Source organism: Dermochelys coriacea, chromosome 12 (assembly GCF_009764565.3).
Source record: "Dermochelys coriacea isolate rDerCor1 chromosome 12, rDerCor1.pri.v4, whole genome shotgun sequence".
NCBI lineage: Eukaryota > Metazoa > Chordata > Testudines > Dermochelyidae > Dermochelys > Dermochelys coriacea.
This window is the reverse complement of record NC_050079.1, coordinates 23,581,199-23,602,527: the sequence shown is the minus strand read 5'-3', so window position 1 is coordinate 23,602,527 and position 21,329 is coordinate 23,581,199. Positions and strand designations below refer to the sequence as shown.

Below are 21,329 nucleotides of genomic sequence, written 5' to 3'. Positions count from 1 at the left end.
GTCATTTTAATTTTTCCACAGCAATTACTACAGTGATAAACATCATAACCCTTTACTATCAAATTATCTCAAGCTAGGACAATTTTCTTCTTTCCGTTTTATAAGCTTGTTTTGCCTTTTTTGTTTTTTCTTTAGCTGTAAGTTAAATATTTGATTAAATGGAAGAGCCACAGAGATGCATTGGCAGACAGTCTAATTTTGTTTCTTTTCTGCTAAAATTAAATAGTCTTTTCTAGATTTACAGTACCTTTCACCTAATCAATATGCAATATTTTCACCACTTTTAAATATTTTGAGCAACTCAGGTTTTTAAATATTTTCACTTGTGCTTAATTTTTAAAATGTGTAGTAATTTGCAAAAATCACTTTTCATTGGAGTCAAAAAGAAAGGAATTATGTTGACAAATACCATTTTTCTAGTGAAAATATAAATAAATACATAGGCTGTCAAATCTGAAAGCAAGTTCATCCATATTTTTCTTTTATTATTTCAATCCCTGCTGAACATTACTGTTTAATAGTCTTTTCAGTCACAGTACTCAATACAGTTGTACATGTGTAATAAAGTCATGATTGTCAGTGTGACTTAGATTAGGTTATATAGTATAAGTGATGGCAGAATACTGGGTCCTTTATATGTTAAAGGAGACTTATGGAATTATGCCGTATTCAGAATCTATCCCTGCCCCACCTCGATGGGCAGTGCTCTGCAGGGTCTGAGGCAAGGGCAGTGGTGCCTCAAAGGAAGATCACTTCCTCTTCAGGGCAGAAGGAATGAGATCCAGTCAAGACCGGGAACAATCCTCCCTCTCTTAAATGTATGGCCATAGGGATAAATCTTTCCCCATCTTCCCCAGGTCCAGAGGTCCCCCTTGTATCAAAAGCGTTTCACTATATGGAGAAGGAGGAAGATTTAGGAGGCTGTCCAAGGCCCAGGGGTACATATTCCCTGGGTAGCACATGTTAGCTTTCTTCTTCAAGTAGTAGCCCTTATGGGTGCTCCACTTTGATGTGCTAGTAACCCCTGTGCTTTTGATTGGAGATTTCTCATAGCAGTGTCCATTCAGCCCACACATGCATGTTAGTCTTGTGCCCTGTGACATTGTTATATAGTGCTGAATGTGTGAACCACCCTCAGTTCCTTCTCAACTGCCTCAGCCTGAGCAGAGCTCTGGCAGTTGTCCCATTGAGATTTCCTCAACTTTATCCACTTTTCTTATTAATAGTTAGTCATAGTATTAGTAATAGTATAGCTTCTTAATTTTTTTTTCTTTTCACTCGTATTGTATTTAGATAGATACTAGTTAGTTTGTAGTTCTTCTTTACTGCAAGGTTTTGTTTCAGATATCTGTCATGCTGGGAGATGATCCCAGTCAGCAATGGGGTTTCCTGAAGCATCTGTTGCCTCAGGGAATTAATCGCACATTGCCCAGAAGTGCAACTTTTGTCTAGCACTAAAATAAAGAGCCAGAAAAAACAGAGATAAAGCTTCATCCTCTCATGATGGAGAGCTCTCTAAGCCCAGCTTCTGACCCCCGGGACGCCAGTCTCTGAGCAAGTCTTCTGCCTCTGTGATGTCAGAGCTCCACACCTCCAGCGCATTTAAGAGGAAGACATAGGACTCCTCTCATAAGCCCTTAAAAGAATGTGTCCTGGCTCACCCTGTAGAGAATCTACCTCTAAAAAGCTGAGGTCTTTGGTATCTTCACCTTCTCCAGGACCATTGGCACTCTAATCAGGTAGCTAGGGCATGGCTAGACTGAAAGATGACAAAGCCTCGGACCTGGAGAAATCATTGGTACTATAAATGGACCAAGGTGGCAAGAAGAGTTCTTCCTCTGCTTCCTTGGTACTGAAGAACCCCGCTCGGGCTCTGACCATGCTTACCTCAGAGAGCACAAGAGCTATGATACCGTGAGAGACCGCGCTTCCCTCTGAGCTCCCAAGACCTACAGTACTGTCAGTGCCCTCTGTCACGATCACCTCGGTGCGGCAGGAGATCTATTTTCTCTGGTACCTGGCTGTATCTTAGACGCCCAGTTCCCCACTGCTTGGCGCAGATATGCTATCGGAATCCAAGGGCACTGAGATCACCTGAAGTTTGCCCGGTACCGATAGTTTAATCTCAGATCTCTCCAGGTGCTCCATCATTCCAGAGTGAGCTTGAGGGAAAGGATTTTGATTAAGAACTTGCCTCAGTGTCTCATGTGTCAATTCAGCATTCTTCCCCTCATTCCTTTCCAGAAGCCTCTGGTGAAGCTGCAGCTATTCGTGGCCCACAATTGCTACCAACACCTCACTAGTATGAGTACTGTTGGGTGCCTCTTCCTATGCCTTATGCACCTCCTCCTTGGCCATATTGGGACTCTTGGGTGACCTATCGCCAACAATTTTCCAGAGCATCGAGCACCAGTCATCACAGAGAGGGGCAACCTACATCTTCTGCTCCCTCCAGGAGACGTGGCCCTCGAGGAATCCTGTAGTCAACATCTCTTCATCTACTGGTGAATCTGTCATGCCTCCTTCTTCATCCTTGACAGATGATTTTAAGCACGTCTAGAATTTAGTCTAGAGAGTTGTCAACTCCTGGAGCCTCGTCATAAGCTGCTCAATATCCTCCATTCACCCTCATCTGCCCGCATAGCTTTGCCTATCAGCGAAGCCAGGAAGATCATCTGGCACACTCCAGCTTCTATTCTCCCTATATGCAAGAGAGCAGATAAAATGTATTATGTCCTGGCAAAGTACTCAGAATTTTTATTCTTCTTTGAGTGATTGCACATGTGCATTCCACTCTAAGCGCAAGCATCCCGAGCATGATCGCTGGAAATTTTCCCCTCAGTGGTACCTGTTGGGGCAGCTCAAGCACCCTCTGCTCTCATGCACCATTAGCACCAGTATAAAACACCCAGCCAACCCTACGCCCCCTCAGTCTTCTATGAAGAATTATTTTAATAAAAGGGACAGTCACCTTGAAATCTAATCATTTTCAAAAAGGGAATTAAAAGTAGTTTGTTACTATGCTTTCATCTGGATGCCCTTAAGTTTCTACAGATTTACTGCCACGTTTTCCTATGTTTTCTCGGCACAGATGTTCTAAATAAAGACCCATGCATTCAGCAGGGAAGCTGATTGGCTGTACAGGAATCTTGATTATACATCGTAAGTGATGTCAAACGCCAAAGAAAATTGAACAAATAGATTTATTTTATTTTGAATTCTTTCAGGTTTATCATTTACCAATGCTAGGTGAAAAAATTAAGCAGTGCAGTTTTTAGGGGAGGTAATCACAATCAAAGCATCACTGTAGCAATCTTACACAACTCTACAGTTTTACCAATACAGTTATAAAATCATGCTTGAACCATGCTTTTTCTCCCATTCATATGTATCTGAGCTTAGTAAATGCATCCCTTTAAAAAGATGCCAGTTGGTAATCTTCTTAAATGTCAGAAAATCTGCATTTATTTAAAGTGCATTTTTGTCATATTACATGACACTACTGTATGAGCTGGAGAAAGCAACATTTTCAGAAAAATTAGCCAATTATTTAGATGTAGTACACACTACCAACTTTCAGTGACAAAGTCTCTTATTTTCAGAAGACTGTCAAATCTAGAGCACAAGATAAACTTTAAATACATTAGGACCTGATAACGCAAATTTGAAAAAGCTGACTTGGCACTACAGCAATAAAGAAGGGAAAAGCATAAATAGGAACTAATAAAAGGTAAAAAAAAAAAAATACACAAGTCTTTAACAAAGCTTTCTTAAACAAAAAAACTTGCAAACAAAAAAAAAAAGGAGTACTTGTGGCACCTTAGAGACTAACAAATTTATTAGAGCATAAGCTTTCGTGAGCTACAGCTCACTTCATCGGATGCATTTGGTGGAAAAAACAGAGGGGAGATTGACATACACACACAGAGAACATGAAACAATGGGTTTATCATACACACTGTAAGGAGAGGTTTCAGAGTAGCAGCCGTGTTAGTCTGTATTCGCAAAAAGAAAAGGAATACTTGTGGCACCTTAGAGACTAACAAATTTATTTGAGCAGAAGCTTTCGTGAGCTACAGCTCACTTCATCGGATGCAATGCATCCGATGAAGTGAGCTGTAGCTCACGAAAGCTTATGCTCTAATAAATTTGTTAGTCTCTAAGAATATCTGAGGAACAGTGGGGGGTGGGGTGGGGGGGAGAAATAACATGGGGAAATAGTTTTACTTTGTGTAATGACTTACCCATTCCCAGTCTCTATTCAAGCCTAAGTTAATTGTATCCAGTTTGCAAATTTAATTCCAATTCAGCAGTCTCTCGTTGGAGTCTGTTTTTGAAGCTTTTTTGTTGAAGGATAGCCACTCTTAGGTCTGTAATCGAGTGACCAGAGAGATTGAAGTGTTCTCCAATTGGTTTTTGAATGTTATAATTCTTGACGTCTGATTTGTGTCCATTCATTCTTTTGCGTAGAGAATGTCCAGTTTGGCCAATGTACATGGCAGAGGGGCATTGCTGGCACATGATGGCATATATCACATTGGTAGATGCGCAGGTGAACGAGCCTCTGATAGTGTGGCTGATATGATTAGGCCCTATGATGGTGTCCCCTGAATAGATATGTGGACAGAGTTGGCAACGGGCTTTGTTGCAAGGATAGGTTCCTGGGTTAGTGGTTCTGGTGTGTGGTTGCTGGTGAGTATTTGCTTCAGATGGGGGGGCTGTCTGTAAGCAAGGACTGGCCTGTCTCCCAAGATCTGTGAGAGAGAGAGATTAAGAATGAGCTCTCAAAACTGGATACTCTCATAAAGAACCAACCTTCCACACAAACTTCCTCGTGGCTGGACTTTACAAAAACTAGACAAGCCATTTACAACACACACTTTGCTTCTCTACAAAAGAAAAAGGACACTAAGCTATCTAAACTACTACATGCCAGAAGGGGCCACAACAGTGGTTCCCGTAACCCACCCAGCAATATTGTTAATCTATCCAACTATACCCTTAGTCCAGCAGAAGAATCTTGGGGCCTCTCCTTTTGCCCCTCCACCCCCACGAACATGATACAGTTCTGTGGTGACCTAGAATCCTATTTTCGACGTCTCTGACTCAAGGAATATTTCCAACACACCTCTGACCAACATATTAACCCACAGAGACCTTCCTACCAACACTACAAAAAGAAGGATTCTGGGTGGACTCTTCCTGAAGGTCGAAACAGCAGCCTGGACTTCTACATAGAGTGCTTCCGCCAACATGCATGAGCTGAAATTGTGGAAAAGCAGCATCGCTTGCCCCATAACCTCAGCCATGCAGAACACAGTGCCATCCACAGCCTCAGAAACAACTCTGACATCATAATCAAAAAGGCTGACAAAGAAGGTGCTGTCGTCATCATGAATAGGTCGGAGTATGAACAAGAGGCTACTAGGCAGCTCTCCAACACCACTTTCTACAAGCCATTACCCTCTGATCCCACTGAGAGTTACCAAAAGAAACGACAGCATTTGCTCAAGAAACTCCCTGAAAAAGCACAAGAACAAATCCGCACAGACACACCCCTAGAACCCCGACCTGGGGTATTCTATCTGCTACCCAAGATCCATAAGCCTGGAAATCCTGGACGCCCCATCATCTCAGGCATTGGTACCCTGACAGCAGGATTGTCTGGCTATGTAGACTCCCTCCTCAGGCCCTATGTTACCAGCACTCCCAGCTATCTTCGAGACACCACTGACTTCCTGAGGAAACTACAGTCCATTGGTGATCTTCCTAAAAACACCATCCTAGCCACTATGGATGTAGAAGCCCTCTACACCAACATTCCACACAAAGATGGACTACAAGCAGTCAGGAACAGTATCCCCGATAATGTCACTGCTAACCTGGTGGCTGAACTTTGTGACTTTGTCCTCACCCATAACTATTTCACATTTGGGGACAATGTATACCTTCAAATCAGCGGCACTGCGATGGGTCCCGCATGGCCCCACAGTATGCCAACATTTTTATGGCTGACTTAGAACAATGCATCCTCAGCTCTCGTCCCCTAATGCCCCTACTCTACTTATGCTACATTGATGACATCTTCATCATCTGACCCATGGAAAAGAAGCCCTTGAGGAATTCCATCATGATTTCAACAATTTCCATCCCACCATCAACCTCAGCCTGGACCAGTCCACACAAGAGATCCACTTCCTGGACACTACGGTGGTAATAAGGGATGGTCACATAAACACCACCCTATATCGGAAACCTACTGACCGCTATTCCTACCTACATGCCTCTAGCTTTCATCCAGATCATACCACACAATTCATCGTCTACAGCCAAGCTCTACGATATAACCGCATTTGCTCCAACCCCTCAGACAGAGACAAACACCTACAAGATCTCTATCATGCATTCCTACAACTACAATACCCACCTGCTGAAGTGAAGAAACAGATTGACAGAGCCAGAAGAGTACCCAGAAGTCACCTACTACAGGACAGGCCCAACAAAGAAAACAACAGAACGCCACTAGCCATCACCTTCAGCCCCCAACTAAAACCTCTCCAACGCATCATCAAGGATCTACAACCTATCCTGAAGGACCACCCATCACTCTCACAGATCTTGAGAGACAGGCCAATCCTTGCTTACAGACAGCCCCCCAACCTGAAGCAAATACTCACCAGCAACCACACACCACACAACAGAACCACTAACCCAGGAACCTATCCTTGCAACAAAGCCCGTTGCCAACTCTGTCCACATATCTATTCAGGGGACACCATCATAGGGCCTAATCACATCAGCCACACTATCAGAGGCTCGTTCACCTGCGCATCTACCAATGTGATATATGCCATCATGTGCCAGCAATGCCCCTCTGCCATGTACATTGGCCAAACTGGACAGTCTCTACGTAAAAGAATGAATGGACACAAATCAGACGTCAAGAATTATAACATTCAAAAACCAGTTGGAGAACACTTCAATCTCTCTGGTCACTCGATCACAGACCTAAGAGTGGCTATACTTCAACAAAAAATCTTCAAAAACAGCCTCCAACGAGAGACTGCTGAATTGGAATTAATTTGCAAACTGGATACAATTAACTTAGGCTTGAATAGAGACTGGGAATGGATGAGTCATTACACAAAGTACAACTATTTCCCCATGTTATTTCTCCCCTCCACCCCACCCCCCACTGTTCCTCAGATATTCTTAGAGACTAACAAATTTATTAGAGCATAATTTTTCGTGAGCTACAGCTCACTTCATCAGATGCAATGCATCTGTAGCTCACGAAAGCTTCTGCTCAAATAATTTTGTTAGTCTCTAAGGTGCCACAAGTACTCCTTTTCTTTTTGCGAATACAGACTAACACGACTGCTACTCTGAAAAAAATAAAAATGTTAATTAAGCATATGACATAATGACTCAGAAGTAAGTTTATGGCAGCATATTCAGCAATCATGATTACGGTGTTATCTGAACTATGATCTTTAGGTCTTTGTTACAAGCACTTGTAATTTGTTTACACCCTAATCGTATATCAGATAATCTGTCCTATTAAATAGAGATTTTGACAGATAATTTAACCACAGTATCCAATATACAGAAAAACAAGTCATTGAGTGTTCTCTAGAGAGTCTGATTCTTGTATTGATTTAAAACTGGGAAAAAATTAAAATAAAGCTTAAATTTTGATCAAAGCACAAGTATTATCAAAGTTGTTAAATATTTTTATAGTTGTGTGGTACCTTTTTAATCCTAACTAGTAGCACAGTTTTTCACATAGTCATATTGTAGTCTCTGATTTTGCCAGTGGAGGCAACAAAGATTCAAGAGTTTCCAGTATAAGAAGTGTGGAAGGAGAAAAGGATGTTTCTTCTTTGAAGTTTGCTTGTGTGGATCTTCCATTGTAGATGATAAACATACTTTGAGTGTACAACCTTGGAATTTTTGAATGGCAGTGTCTGTTGGGACTGCACAGACAGTACTGTATGTGGGATAGGAAAATGCTTAGGAGCCCGTCAGTGCTGTCCTTAGATCATTCATGGGATCACCGCAAAGCAGTATGAGGTACTATATATTCCTTCTTTCCCAAGAACTGAGCCTCTTATGGGCACAAAACTATCAGCACCTGCTGGATTAGATAGCAAGAGACCAGAACCTGAATAATCAAATCAGTGTTCTCTGAGTTGTAGCAACACCCTGTGATAAGGAGGTTTTTCAAGGCAGAGATTCTCTTACTATACATTTTTACAGTGTGTAGCACAGTGAGGGATCCAGCCTTGTGTTGGGCTTTTTATACTACTAACAGTAGTAATTAACAATACACTTATTTTCTAGAAAGGCTAGAGTATAAACTTTTACAAAGGCCCTTGCGGACTGTGTTGCAAAATTGGAAAAGAGCATCTTTCATTGCCTTTGGCACTGGGGAGAGGGGCACTTTAAGAAATAGAAGTTGGATTGTGTAAATGAGACATCTAATCCTAAAGTGAAGATGAGAGCACAGAGTCTTGGGTGACTGCCAACGTGAATGAGAGATGGTTAGAAAATGAAAGTGTACATAGTATTGAATGTATCCATAATAGAGACCATCTATTTCTGCTTTTTAAAAACAATTTGATAAATGAGTGAAGTTCATGTTTTGGCAAATCCTACACCCTTTAGGTCTGCCCACTTGTGACAACCAAAAAGCAGTTGAGTGGGGGCAGTTCACCTGCATGTTGGAGAATGGCAGGCCGTTGGGAGACTTTGTGGAGCTCCTCTCATAGCACCTAAAAGGTTATTTGGGGGAAAGGGAAACGAGGGAGCAGGCTGAGGTTGAACAGTCATTCAGTGGCTCTGTACAGCACGTATCCCCATCACTGAGGGTGTGCATAAGCCTTACAGGGAGAAATGCCATCCCTCTGTGAAGCCAGTTTAGTTAGCCTTTGTGCATGAGTGGATTTGGCTTAGTGGCACACAGTTCCACCTTTTTGTATGCTCTTCTGGAGAAAACAAAAATAATTTCTTACATTTCCTTTTGAGTTGCATACAGTACAAGTTAAATTGTTTGATTTTTAAGGACTCAATGAAAAATATATCAGGAGCTGATATTTAATCTGTGGACATATTAAAACAACATTTGGGATAGCTATAGATTGCTTTAAAATGAAATAGTGCATTACCATTTAAAAAAAGCATCAAAACATTGTTTTTTATATATAATGTTTATTACATTGATTTGTATTTTAAAGCTATGCAGGTTTCTTCTTAATTTGCTACCAAAATTCCATTTTTCTTCAGAAGTCCAACCCATTGGTAGTTTGGAGATTTACTAGATAATTATTTTGTACAAATCTTTATATAAAAGCCCTCGTGCATACCATTTTGCAATTTAGATTCTGGTTTACACTAGAACTATACAAAATTCAATTACCTTTTAAAAAATAAAGTGTAATGTAACAATATCAAGTAGGTTCAATAAAAATGTTCAGAAAAATGAATCAACCATTTTTGCATATGGAATTAACATTAATATAAAATAAACTTATTTCTGTATTTTTTTTAAATTGCCTGTAATTAATGCCTTGATTTTAAGGTACCATATACATTGTAGGCATGTTTTTATTGAACATTTTGAAGACAGTTCTTAAAGCCATTTCTACTCTGGTGTACTCTGACATACACTATTCAGCTGTAGTTTCTGAAAAGATTCTGGAAACGTCTTTTGAAAATACTTAATTTGTTTTTAATGTCCCTTTGAGATTTAGTTTAACTATAAATTGCTTTCTCCAAGATTTTAATAGTACATGAGTTCTTAATTTAAAATTATTGTACTTTTATTTTGCTTTTAATTCTAGATCCTGTATTGGTTCTCATCATCCGAGCATTTAAGTTTCCAATAAAATACCAAACTGAATTTGGAAAAGTAATCTAAGGTGATGCTTGAAATATGTTTTTATAGCAAGTTGTACTCAAAATATTTCTGATCTTCATTCTTTTTTCAAAAAATACAAGCATAATGTAGAAAACAATTTCATTTTTATCACTTTCATTTGTGAATTCTTGACACGATGAGGTGTTTATGAAATTATACATTGTTCAAAGAAAAGGTGATATTTACCTATTTAATATTACCTTGCCAATTTTCTAGTGTTTACACAAATGGTGGTGGTGCTTTTTTTGTTTGTTTAAACATAGGCCTTTGTGCTAGTTATAGGTAAGAAATGGGACCATGAAAGACTTAAAATCATATTGCAATCACCTTAATAGTGCATAATATTGGAAGTCTGTAGGGTTATCATTCAAAGTTTAATTCAAATGTACAGTTTGATAACACAATTCCTCTCAGCTTCTTGAAGAGCAGTCACACATTCCCTGGCAGAGGCATTGACAGAAACCATACACAAGACATACAGTTAGACTTGAGGGAACAAAACTGACACACGCAATTCCTAGTGTCACTTTCTGAATCACTAATAAATAGATTCCAAGAGGCAGTGAGCCAAAGTAGAAAAATCCTAACAGCCATACCAGTATTCTGGGTACATGATTACAAAGCTTAGAGAAGAGATCTTGGTCTAGCTGACTGTGAGAACTGACGGATACTGAGTCAAGGCTATGGTCTGCATAATAATCTGAGATAGTGTTTTGGCTTGGAGTCCTAGTAGAGTCTCTCTGTACTTCCATAATTGTTATTACTAAGCAGTTTGAAGATCCGTGAGAGGGGCTTGAGGAAGCCAAGTTCTTTGGTGTTAAAACTACTTCTTCACAGTCGGAATTACATATTGTTTTGTCTTTTAACATGAGTTTGGACATAACGTTTGTATCATTAGGTAGTCCTTCAACTTCATCTTCATGCAACTCTGTCTCCTGGCGGCAAAAGGGACAACTAATGCAAGGGCAGCCATTTCCTATGTGAAGTATTTTAGTCAGGCATCTAGCACATACTCTGTGAAGACAATTCAGTATTTTGGGTTTACGACTATGAATGTTAAATCTGTGGTAACAAATTTTGCACTCCAGCTCATCATTTGGCACCTTTTCTTCCCCTTCAGTGTGAGGGTAACTCATCTTTAATTTAGGCACACTGTCAAAAGAAGTCAGAGAAACAGTAAGTTACCGTATACCTAAAAATCTGTTTGACATTAATTTTCCCAAGAATAAATTCTACTGTTGGTTTTAAGAAGTAGGCAAAGGAGCTGGAACCAAGCCTCATATTAAAATTGCCTAACATTCCACTGTAACCCTCTTTGTTTTCAATTGCATATAACTTGTCAAATTTTAGCCGTTTTGGCTCAAGTTTTCTATGCTTGGTATCTGGCTCAGACTGAATGTAAGCTGCAGAAAAATTGCCATTTGCATATGGGCAGTAGTACTTGCTAGAGTCTTGCTTCTTACATTTTCTGAGAATTCTATCTGCAGTGCACATGTTTTCCCAGCACAGTTGACCCTCGTGCATCACTTGAAAGCAGCCATAAAGACCAGAACATCTGGATCAGAGAAAAAAAACAAAGATGTTTGCCCCCTTCACTACTATATAAAAATACTTTTTGATCTAGGGAAAGGTGCATTGGGCCAGGAGGCAGAAGACCATGAGTTTGTCTCATCTCACATACCATTTCCCCTCCCCATCACTTCTCACAGGATCCCTGCCTTTTAGAATTTCATTTTTTCCTGAAAACGCAAGGGCTGTTTTAACTGTCTGAACCAAGCACCATGTGGGTATATATAGGCAAGATTCTCGATCCAGCTTTACCTGAATACATCAGTTCTGACAGGCAGCAACCCATTTTTTTGTATCTGAGATTGCCAGTTATTGAATACTGTTGATATTTTAATGTTCATCAGTGGAACGAAGTTTTAAAAATGCCATCAAGTTAAGTTGCAAAAGTGCTTTTGTAGTTTCTGTAATTCAAGGTCTGAGTAATATAGCCCAAAACAACTACTAAGGCACTTCCTACAATCTAACATTGACAAGCGTTTATAGTTTGCTTTGCCTTGGAGATGAATCTTGTTATCAATCATGAATATTCCTGGATCACTGTTCCATATGTCTGAAGCCAAAAAGGAGGCGTCACAGGTGCTCATTTTAGCTGTGCTATATATTTAAAAAAAGAAAAGGAGTACTTGTGGCACCTTAGAGACTAACAAATTTATTTGAGCATAAGCTTTCGTGAGCTACAGCTCACTTCATCGGATGCATCCAATGAAGTGAGCTGTAGCTCACGAAAGCTTATGCTCTAATAAATTTGTCAGGCTCTAAGGTGCCACAAGTACTCCTTTTCTTTTTGCGAATACAGACTAACACGGCTGCTACTCTGAAACCTATATATTTAAAGTTACTGAACAGAGACATGATTGTTTAACTATAGTGGTTTCCCTATGACATTTGTATTAGTCATGCTTTGGGATTATACAGATGTTTGTGAAGCTATAGCAATTTCTGACCATTGTGACCTTCCATTTCTCAGCAATATGTTTTTTTCCTCAGCTTTTTTCCAGAAAAGTTTAGTTTATTTCTACTCTGATTTGTTAGCAAGTAAAATTAGTCCTTTCTCAGAACATCAGGCTCAAATTACTACACAGCAGCTTCTGTGTTAATGGAATCAGGCAAGAGGAATGAAAGATTTGCCATTGACTTAAAATAGGTTCATGATGAGACCCAATTTCTGCTTGCATTAAAGTTGCACATTCTTTTGAAATAGTAAAAATTAAGATATCAATCCTGGAAACACTTGCACATATAAATAACTTTATAAGATAATGGTCCTATTAATTCATGTACATGAAGTTACAAGCCTGTATGTTTGCAGGATTGGAGCCTGAAGTATTTGAATTCATGTATTGAGTCTTTCCACCATTTTTATTTTTGGGGTTGTCTTGATCTTGATTCTCTTTACTCTGTTTATGTTTACCAATTTGTATGTAATAGCAGATCCTTTAAAAGGTATAAATCACCTTGGCAAGTGAACTACTGTAATTGGTAAAGTTCTAAGGAACCTATCACATTGGTATCTAACAGCCTCCTTCATGTTGGCAACAGGTGTAGGAGGCTTTGACCTATGAACCATGAACTGTTTGACCACTGAAGTGAGACTATATATTTGGCAGGGATAAAAAAGTAGACTTAAATGAACAATCTATCAAGATTTAAACATCAATAATTACAAAGTTACAGGGGAATGAGCGGAACCCTAAATTATTCTGTTTCCTTCATGTGTGCAGTTTGAAATATATTTCAAAGAAGCTTGCTGTTTCATTTTTGAATCTTCTTTGTAAGTTACATTTTAGAGTCAATTTTACATCCTCAGTATAAGAACTGGTATTCTTTCTCTATAGTGTCACTATTTTTAGAAGAAAAAATGTTTGGTGTTCTATTGAATTTAACTTATTTTTTTAAAGAAATCTCAGTGTACTAGTTTAACTCAGTTTTTCAATTCTAGACAAATTTATGACAAACAATTCATTTGCTTTCTTCTACAGACTTCAGTAAAACAAGTTTAATGTGTAATTTGTCTGGCAATTACTATTATTATTGCATTCAACCTTCAGAAGCCAAGGTTATAGAAATCAGTTCTGTATGCTAGATTAATTTCCTCACCATAACATGTCAATCTAATCTTAGTATACCCTGTGATTAGAGACTGTGGACAGTTAAAAGCAGTCAGTCAAGGCTTCCCAGAAAAGAACCCAGCCTCCTAAAATCCCTCAGATAGCCATTTTGGCCTGAATGTTTTAGTTTTCCTTTCCTCTTGAGCAGTGGTCACCAACTGGTCAATTGTGATCGACTGGTTGATCCTGGAGACTCTCCCAGTCTATTGCAATTTCTGCCGTGCAGCGCAGCCACTAAGACCCCAGGCTGCTTCCAAAAGCGACCAGCGCAGCCTGCTCCTGCCCAGAAGCACCGCCCCCGCAGCTCCCATTGGCTGTGAACGGGGAATTGCGGCCAATGGGAGCTGTGCTTGCAAAGAGGGTCTGTGCGGAGCCATGTGTCCTCCCTGCCCGTAAGGGGCCTGAGGTGTGTTGGCCCCTTCTGGGAGCAGCATCAGGCAGGCAGTCTGCTTTGCTTAGCCCTGCTGTGCTGGCATCTGGGAGCCGCCTGAGCTGCAAACACCCAATATAACTAGGCAGCTATTGGTCATTATCAGTCTATTAAATCTTGAGCAATTTTTCCAGGTTCACTGACAGATTATTCCCAGGTATCAAGGAGCATGACTGTCAGAAACAGTGAGGGCCGTCTCCAAATAGTGGGTTCTGCCTTTGTCCTGACAACTCAGCCATTTAATTTATGATTCTTTTTCCCTCTTAATAAAAATGTACTTCTTGTTAGCCATGGCTTCTTAAGTATCTGCACAAAAAGGATATGTATGTGTAATTAAGAAGACTTATTCTTTCCTCAGGGAGATAACCTCTACTACCTTAAGTTAAGGCTTAGGTTGAAATCTTAGTGTGAGAATCAATTATATTTAAAAAATACAGAACAGCATTGACAACTTCTGTGTGATGGTAAAATGCTCTTCCCACGCATTTGGAACTAGGATATAAACCTAAAAACCATCACAAAACTGTAACCACACTGAGGTTGTGGCCACCATTTTGAATTCACAACTTCTGGGAGTTTTCACTGGCTAGCACACGATATAGCTTTGGTTTATTATGTTTATTTAGTTACACAATGATGTTGAATAATCATAATATAATTTTATTATAAGGATGCTTAATACGATCAGTTCATTTGAATCAGGCAGTCTTTAAACTTTAAATTGAGAACAATGCAGATGTTTGTCACTGATTGTAATATATATATTTATTCTTGACATATATTAAAGTGAAGATCTCCCGATAATAATTTCAAGCATTATATTATACTCTGAGTGGAAAATGGAAATTTGTTTATATTACTATTCATTTTTTATATTGTAGTATTGCAGACCCTAGGCCAACAGAAAAAATCAGGGCCCCATTGTGCTAGGCACTGTACAAACACTCTCACAAAAAGACAGTTCTTGCTCCAAAGAGCTTACCTACTAAGTATATATTAAAATTGTGGTCCCCATGTAGCAATGATATAAAACCCTTGACTCGTCTAAGTAAATCAGGAATTAAGTCTTTTTTTACTTCCTCCTTTTAAAACAAAGTAGTGTTTGAATAACATTCTGTGATAGACATGTATCGTGATTCAAAACAGATTAATTTGACATTGCTTCACCTAAATTATAGTATTCCGGGCTTCTCACAAAGACCCACATTACTGAAAGTGACCAAAACAAAATTGCTTGTTTCTTGTACATGTTGCACTATTTTGTTATCTAATTTCAAATCAAAATCTTAATAGTAATAAAAATAAGTTGTAAGCATATCATTCAAAAATGTATTACAGAATCAGGTCTCAACCATTTTGGAAGCAGTTCAAGGTTAAGAATTAGATTCAGGAATACAGCTATAATTTAATTATTTTTACATTTCAATTTTCTAAGGGAAGTTTTATGTTCACATTATTTTACTTTATTTGTCCCCATCCTAGCACTCAGTACCTTCAGGAAATCCAGCTGTTCCATTATTAGGGCAGGTTTCAGAGTAGCAGCTGTGTTAGTCTGTATTCGCAAAAAGAAAAGGAGTACTTGTGGCACCTTAGAGACTAACAAAGTTATTAGAGCATAAGCTTTCGTGAGTTACAGCTCACTTCATCCGATGAAGTGAGCTGTAACTCACGAAAGCTTATGCTCTAATAACTTTGTTAGTCTCTAAGGTGCCATTATTAAGGCAGGGGCCATAGTGCAGCTCATGCAATCTCACCTTTAAGGCCCAATTAAAAAGAAATATATTTCCTTGTCAGCAGATATATGCAAAATACACCAGTGTCACAGGGAGATGCTGCCAGGTCTGTGAAAGTGTGCAGCAGCTGTAAGTAGCCTTCGGCCTCCTTTACAAAGTGGCTTTGGCCTCAACTGACCCTAAAGAGAGTTGGGCCATAGTAGCCTAAGTGTGGATTCAAAAGGAAGTTAAGGGGAGTGAAAGCTTAGCTTGTCTCCCTCAACCCTCTGCGACCATAGCTGGCATGAACCCAGAGTCTTTCAGGAGTTTGAGGGTGATTCTGGCCCACAATTTAATTTTATGGTCATATACTACCTCTCAGTATAATATATTTATCAATGAACTGCATTGACCTGAATGTCCCAGGCTTCTAAAAACTTTACTTGGTGAATCAAACCCAACCTTTTTCAAATAGGCAAAGAAATCAGTCCTCAATGAGTATAATTTACAGATTTTGCTGTAGGCAATTCTCCACGCGTGACTAGTTTTGTTTTTAAAATATATATATATTTTTAATCATACTGTCAAAAAATAAACATTCACCTTCAGCTAGAAATCAAGGAGGAAAAATTTCAGCACAGAAGGCAACTTGGAGAAAGCAAAGAGCTTTTGAAAAGAGCATACTACCAGGTGCCTTCTAGTATATTTGTCTTTTGGTTCTGCAATTAATGTACTAGACAAGTCCCAGGGTTAAAGGTGATGTTCAAATTGACAACTTTGTCCAAATGAGTAACTGTAGTGTATCAAAAATATGACAGCAGTAGGCATTCCTAAAACACATCAGATCAATTTTCAACTTCATATACAGAAAGTCAAGAATTGGCACCTAGAGACCATTGTGATTTGTGTCTTAGACCAAATCTTGATATTAATCTCAAAAGAAATAAATATTTTACGCCATTTTACTAAAGCAAAGCCAGATTTTCAACAGCCAATTTTATATCTGTGCAAGCCCCAATGGGCATGCAGAAGTCTTATCTTTTGCACAGAAATCCTAACCTGCGCACACTCAGCAATGGCAAAGATCATAAGCTGCATGCATAGTTGCATCTGATCCACTGCATAAGGTATTAAATTAATAGCAACCAGGCACAAAATTAATTTATCTAACATTTTCTTATGGATTATTTTGGTAATGTAAAATATCAATGTTTAAGTTCGAATCTAAGCAGCCATAGCTGTGAACTTAATGGGAAGAAGGTAAAAATAGAGTGCAGAAAGCACATGCAGAAAAATGGAGAAAAGAACCTTTTAAATGATGAACTCTTAAAGACAAGTGAAATTGACTGACTGTACTGCAATGTGTTAAATTTTTGTTCTGAAGACACAGTTATAGCATTTGCTTGGCATCAACTGCTATACAATAGTTAAGGTTTCACTTACAAGCCCCATACTCACACATTCATAATTTGAAAAAATATTCACTGTCTGGGCTGAAATATTCTATGGCTGATCTTAACAGAAGGGTCATTTGGTTTGGTGTGTGTGGATTTTAGGAGGGTGGTTGGTAGGTAAATAAAATATGGGCCAAATCTATTCAACTGGTTGAGTCAGTGAGTTGGAAATATGCACTTTTACAAGTGTGAAGATTGCTGCACTTTGTTCTGTGCAGGTATTAAGGATGGTTGAAATTGGCATGTAAATAATGCTCAATGACGATGAGGTTTAATATCCACAACCAAGTGTGAAAAAATCACTTGGTTAACTGAGTTATAAACTACTGAAAACTTCTGAATACGTGTAATAAGCATCTAAGATTTTCAGCAGTCTAATGAAGGTAGCAGAAAGTGGGAGGCAGTCCAGCAGCCCCAAAGAACAGAACCCCCTCCATCTCTTATCCTGACCATCCCATGGAGCCGCTCGAAGCCTCTCTCTGTTTGCATATATTTCCTGCCCAGCCAGACAGGCTCGAGAGCTACTGTTCCAGTTGGGACAATTTGTCAGAGAGATAAGAAGTATCTTTTGAAAAACACAAAACACAGTCTTCTAAAAAAAATCCTGCACTAACATCAAGAACCCATGAAAACTGTAAGTGTGAATTTAGAGGCTGCAATTTTATGCTCAGTTTGTGCTTCATTTTGCACATTCCAAACCTCATTTTTCAAAAAAGTAAGTTATAGAGCCATTGCAATGTAAGCCTGAGCTTTTCACTTTACATAAGCTAGTCTTACAGAAAACTGACTCTAGCCAAAAAAGAGCAGCAACTGTGGGAACTCTGCATTCACCAACCTCATTTTACCTCAGTAAGATGAGAATTTCCAAGCCTAATTTGCTGCCATTTAACTGCTATTCTGAGCAAGCTCCCCCCCCCCGTATTACTTTTTTTTATTTATTTATTTTTTTTTAAAGAAATAAAATTCAGAAAGCGCTATTTGGGTTGGAGTTTAAATATAATCTAGAAATATAAAATCAAAACTCCCATAGCAAGGTTATCTCAGTTGTGTTCCACGTATTGTGGACCAGAGCCTCAATTTTTATGGTGTAGATTTAATTTGAGTAGAAATACCATACTAAACATTGCCCATAGAGAATATTTTCTTTTCCTGTTGTTAAACGTGGCAATTAATATTGCTATAGGAGTCTTAACTCTTTCCCTTTCGCAATTTTAGGCCCCAATCTTGCAAACACTTCTACATTTGCTTAACTTTACTCATGTAAGTAGTCCCATTGGCTACAATGAAACTGCTCACATAAGTAATGTTAAGCGCATGCATAAATGTTTTATGTTTAATATTAGCAAAGCTTTACTGTTGGTTAGCAGATCAAATGCTAGTTAGCACAACAACATTCTGTTCTTTTGTCATCTGAACTCAATAACATGGAAGACTAGAAAATTTTTGACAGGTGATGAACTGTAATGGATAACCTAGAAAAATTAATATAGATGTTTACTTTTAACTTTTATGTAACTTTTGAACTTTGGTCTTAGCTTGAATCAGTAAGATGACAAGGGCAAAAAGTGACCCTAGTGACTTCCTATTACGGCTGTTTTAGATACCTGTCCTGCTGTTGTGGTGGTGGTCAGTTTCTGTGAAATGGAAATTAGTGGCTAGCCATTTGTGTAGACCATCTCCTCCTCATTGCAGAAAGCTTGAAAACATGACCTGAGTGCCACCTAAAGACTCAAATGAGAAGGCAAATGAACGCCACATTATTGGTTTAAAAATGTCATGAGTTGTAAGCAAATTTCGTGAATTTTGGGGGCCTGACATGATATTGGAAGCTTGGGGTTGGAAATACTACACACTTGAACAGAAATAATTTCATCTGCACTGGGGTTCTGATTATTAAGAAAAGACAGGAAGTACTTTTCCAAGAGCCTGTTTTGCTTCTTATTCACATGCAACTCCCATTGTAATCAGTGGGCTTGCATGAGGACTATAGTATTGGGTGCTTAATGGTTTGATTTTCAGAGCTATTGAGCAAGGGGATGGTGACTTCCATTGAAGAAAATAAGCATCGCACTGCTGAAAATCATTCTACACAGCTGATTATAGCATAGCACATCTCATATAATGTTACAAGACACAAGGGTGAAATTGGAGTGACTACCATAGAAGTACAGTAATTCCTTTAGAAGTCCCCATGGCTGGGTTGAGGGTTGTGTTACTCCAAAAGGGACTCAGACTATACATTTTCCAGACAGTGTCAAGAGGCCAGTGTTTCTGAAAGCTTGTTAAAACGCTAGTTGTGTCCAGTGTTTTAACACCATTTCATAATACTGAATCAGTTTGCAGAGTATTTTATTTCTACAGTGTTCATGAATTTAGTAAGTCTGAAATAACTAAGGAAATGCAGAATTTCCGTTTATCATAACACGCCTCTTCAATGCACAATTCTTTTTACTTAATGTGAAACTTAGTCAAAACAGATTTGATATCTATATATGAGATCACAAATGCATGGCTTTAACCTCAGTGCATGACTGTGATGATCATACACACAATATTAAAGCCACCTCAACATAACCTCCCTCATTCCTGGTTTTGTCTCAGCCAACTGCTCCTCATCCCTGTGCTGATATTAACCAGGCACCAAGATAGCTGAGTGATTGAGGACTTTGCATATGTGAATAATAGAGACAGATGTTATCTGTATATTTCTGGTATTTGAGCCTGTGATGCAGTCTCACCTTTCCCCCCAATGGCTATATATAGATGCTGAGTAGGACAGAACAGAGAATTAAATCTTGAGCTATTCTACAGGTGAGAAGCCTAGTGATAAAGGAGTATTTGCCCATCATTATCCTGTGTACAACCTTTGAGGAAGGATTCAAAGAGTTTTAGAACATTTCCATTGACACCTGCCACATTTCCTACCTAAGAGAACAGCAATGTATGATCCACCATATGCAATGCTACCTAGAAGTCCAAAGGAGATTTGACACCAGACAATAGATGTCAAGTTCCATTGCATCTAGTGAAGGTTTCTTCAGAATTCATAGGATTATGGCATGCTTTAAAGAGAAAGAAAGAGTTAATTTTTCAAATTGTGCACTGACCATATTTCTCTTGGAAGAAATCATATTTATCCTTCACTTTCCTTTGCCAACTTGGAAGGGCAAGGGTTGGACCCAAAGAAGGTTTTACACTTCCTTCAATGTGTTCTGGACTTACTGTTGCATGAATGGACAGAACTTTGAGTAGGAAGGTGTCAAGATACTATGTTTGTGTGGTTTCTGGTTCAGGGTATCCTGAGAAATCTTGGTGATCTCCTCTGTGAAAAGAGACTAGTTCCTCCTAACAAATGATACAGAGTTCAGGTGCGGATTTCAGATAGACTGGGTTGATAAGTAGTTCTTAATCTGAATTGTTCTTTTAGATGTGGTTAGGAAGCCAGTATGGAGGAAGACAGAAAGGATGTCTACCTGTAACCTGTCCTCAGAGTAGACTTGTAGAAACAATTTGTGTTCCAATCTGTCTGCCTCTGCCAGAACTTTCCAGTTACTGTCCCAGGTTCTGTCTATGCAGAGTGTAAGTCTTGTAGGAAAAGGATTGGTCCTCTGCAAGGTCCAAGAGCTACCAATCTAGCTCTAAGAGAGGTGGTGACTCTGTAGGGGTTTAAGAACCAAAGAAATGTCAGAACAGTGACAAACAGATGGGGGGCAAATATTTTATATGGATCTATCACCCAATTTTGTTGACTCCTCCCCAACTGCAAGAGTCCTGAAATACAGAACATTATTTAACTACATTAATGTAAATCAGAAGGATTAAAAACTGGAATGACTACTGCCAAGTTTGTCCCATTTTTGACCAGCTTACGAGCTATTTTATGGCTTTTAAAGCCACAGCTGTGTTGGGGAGTGTGGATGTGTACCACACCAGCAGCTGCTGCTAAATGAATTCAGCATATGGAGGCAGAGGTGAAAGTAACCCGTTACGCCCCGGTACAGCATACCGCCAAGAGCCAGTGTGCCGTACCAGGGTAGATCGGCTTCCCGAGGCACAATTTAAAGGGCCTGCGGCTCCCAGCAGCGGCTGGAGCCCCCGGCCCTTTAAATTGCTGCTAGAGCCCCAGGGACAATTTAA

The 21,329-nt window shown here is 39.2% G+C and overlaps 2 protein-coding genes across 5 annotated transcripts in view; one reads left to right on the top strand and one right to left on the bottom strand.

Moving 5' to 3' along the window:
* CEP89 (centrosomal protein 89) overlaps nt 1-21,329 on the top strand; it is a 120,945-nt gene that overhangs the window by 77,733 nt on the left and 21,883 nt on the right. The gene's annotated exons all lie outside the window — the stretch shown is intronic.
* Nucleotides 8,933-11,173, bottom strand: LOC119841096 (E3 ubiquitin-protein ligase RNF182-like). The gene has a single exon (XM_043495141.1). It carries the CDS (start codon nt 11,053-11,055, stop codon nt 10,330-10,332), a length of 726 nt encoding a protein of 241 aa, XP_043351076.1. The 5' UTR covers nt 11,056-11,173; the 3' UTR covers nt 8,933-10,329.

Bases quoted from the DNA above. Each gene is read 5' to 3' on its own strand.
- LOC119841096 (XM_043495141.1), bottom strand. From the start codon at position 11,055: ATGAGTTACCCTCACACTGAAGGGGAAGAAAAGGTGCCAAATGATGAG.